General features: G+C 36.8%; 1 protein-coding gene across 2 annotated transcripts in view; it reads right to left on the bottom strand.

Moving 5' to 3' along the window:
* Positions 1 to 1,759, bottom strand: part of LOC102290395 (beta-1,3-galactosyl-O-glycosyl-glycoprotein beta-1,6-N-acetylglucosaminyltransferase-like) — an 8,435-nt gene that overhangs the window by 5,197 nt on the left and 1,479 nt on the right. Inside the window, exons 2-3 of one of the 2 annotated variants that reach the window (XM_042222216.1) lie at positions 1,030 to 1,251; positions 827 to 920 (exon numbers count right to left, since the gene is read on the bottom strand). In XM_042222216.1, coding sequence (XP_042078150.1) covers positions 827 to 920; positions 1,030 to 1,251 — 316 coding nt within the window. Of the gene's footprint in view, positions 1 to 826; positions 921 to 1,029; positions 1,415 to 1,759 lie in introns of both variants that reach the window. The other variant, XM_005925437.3, reaches the window with a different exon arrangement.

The following is a 1,759-nucleotide window of genomic DNA, read 5'->3' as shown; positions in this document are numbered from 1 at the left end:
ATGTATAATGTATAATATATGTATGTATAATGTATAATATATGTTATACATATGTATGTATAACATATATACATATATATATGTTTTCTGGCAACACTGAGATGAACCTTTATGTTCCTTTGGCTCAGCAGTCATTTTCGTCTTGGAACTCTGCCATGCAGGCCATTTTTACCCAGTCTTTTTCTTATGGTGGAGTCATGAACACTGACCTTAGCTCAGGCAAGTGAGGCCTGCAGTTCTTTGGATGTTGTTTTGGGGTCTTTTGTGACCTCCTGGATGAGTCATCACTGTATTTTGTAAAGAGTAAAGTTAAGCTGAAACCAGCTTTCCTAGGATGTGATACATCACGTTAATTAATGGTAATACAGGTAGGGGGAGCGATCAATTTTTCACACAGGGCCATGTAGGTTTGGACTGTATTTCCCCTTCATAATAAACACCTTAATTTAGAAACAGCATTTTTTTTTACTTGTGTTATTTTTGACAAATTTGTTTGATGGTCTTGCCATATGGTAGCTGGGATTAGCTCCAGCCCCGCTGTGAGCCTGATAAGGATAAGCAGAAGGGGATAGATGGATCTGAAACATTTAAGTGTGATAACCATACAAAATAGAAAATCTTTTGCATGCCATCATATACATATATATATATATATATATAAGATAGATGTGTGTGTGTGTGTGTGTGTGTGTGTGTGTGTGTGTGTGTGTGTGTGTGTGTGTGTGTAGAAAATTTTGAAATTTAAAATGTGAACATTCCAAATGTAAGCACCGTTTACATCTACTGCAAAGATTTGCAGTAAAATTTTATTATACAAAATACATACCTTGTGATGGACAACCATAGAGTAAGCCAGAGGAAAGTCCTCTTCTTCCTTGCTTAACGGGAATGTTATGTATTTCCTACTTTTTTGGAATTTCCTGTAAATTCACAGTTTTGAAGAAGTAACGTTGTTTTTAAAAGTCCATATATTAAAATCATGGCCAAGAGTTAAAGAGTTACTGAAAGCTGCCATTTAGAGCAACAAACCTGCAGTCTTGGGTTGCATTGATGTAATACTCATCAGGGATCTGAATAACCTTCTGGAAGTTGTTGGTGATGGTCAGTAATTTGGCTTCCAGCAATGCCTCCTTCTCTCCCTGCAGGATTGCTGAGCAGTTGCAAACTTTCTCTGGGCTCTCATCTTCATCAGTATAAACTAGCCATCGATACTTGAGGATGTAGGCAGGACTTTCGCCTGTTTTTAGCTGACTAAGTAGGAAAAGTATCCATAGTGATCCCAGTACAGCACTGAATTTGAATAATTGTAGCCAGCAGCCTCGTTTTAAATATCGCATTATTTACAGTAAGTAGAAAATCTCAAATACAATAATAGTAAAGCTTGTGATAGCTGCTAAAAATGTCTGTCAGACACCTGTGAAACAACAAAATAATAATGATTAATGTTTGTTCCTTTCATGAAGGTATGCAAATCAGTCCATCCATTACTGCACCTGGAACCAAGCGATAATGTGAGTAAGGAAAACATACACAGACACACTTTTTTTTTCATGTGAAACGATACTTCTTTTTGGAACTTTAGAACAAAATATTCAGATGTTGGACTGAAATGCAAAGCAACACTACATGTTTGGAAATCTCTGTCGTTTAACATCGTAAATCTGAGTGGATTCACTTGAATCCACGTTTTTTTTGTCTTCCATGTTACAGTGGGGCAAAAAAGTATTTAGTCAGCCACCGATTGTGCAAGTTCCCCCAC

This window comes from Haplochromis burtoni, unplaced genomic scaffold (assembly GCF_018398535.1).
Source record: "Haplochromis burtoni strain Fernald_Lab_line unplaced genomic scaffold, NCSU_Asbu1 Contig_81, whole genome shotgun sequence".
Classification (NCBI taxonomy): Eukaryota; Metazoa; Chordata; class Actinopteri; order Cichliformes; family Cichlidae; genus Haplochromis; species Haplochromis burtoni.
The sequence above is the reverse complement of the archived record's forward strand: the minus strand, read 5'-3'. Positions and strand labels throughout refer to the sequence as shown.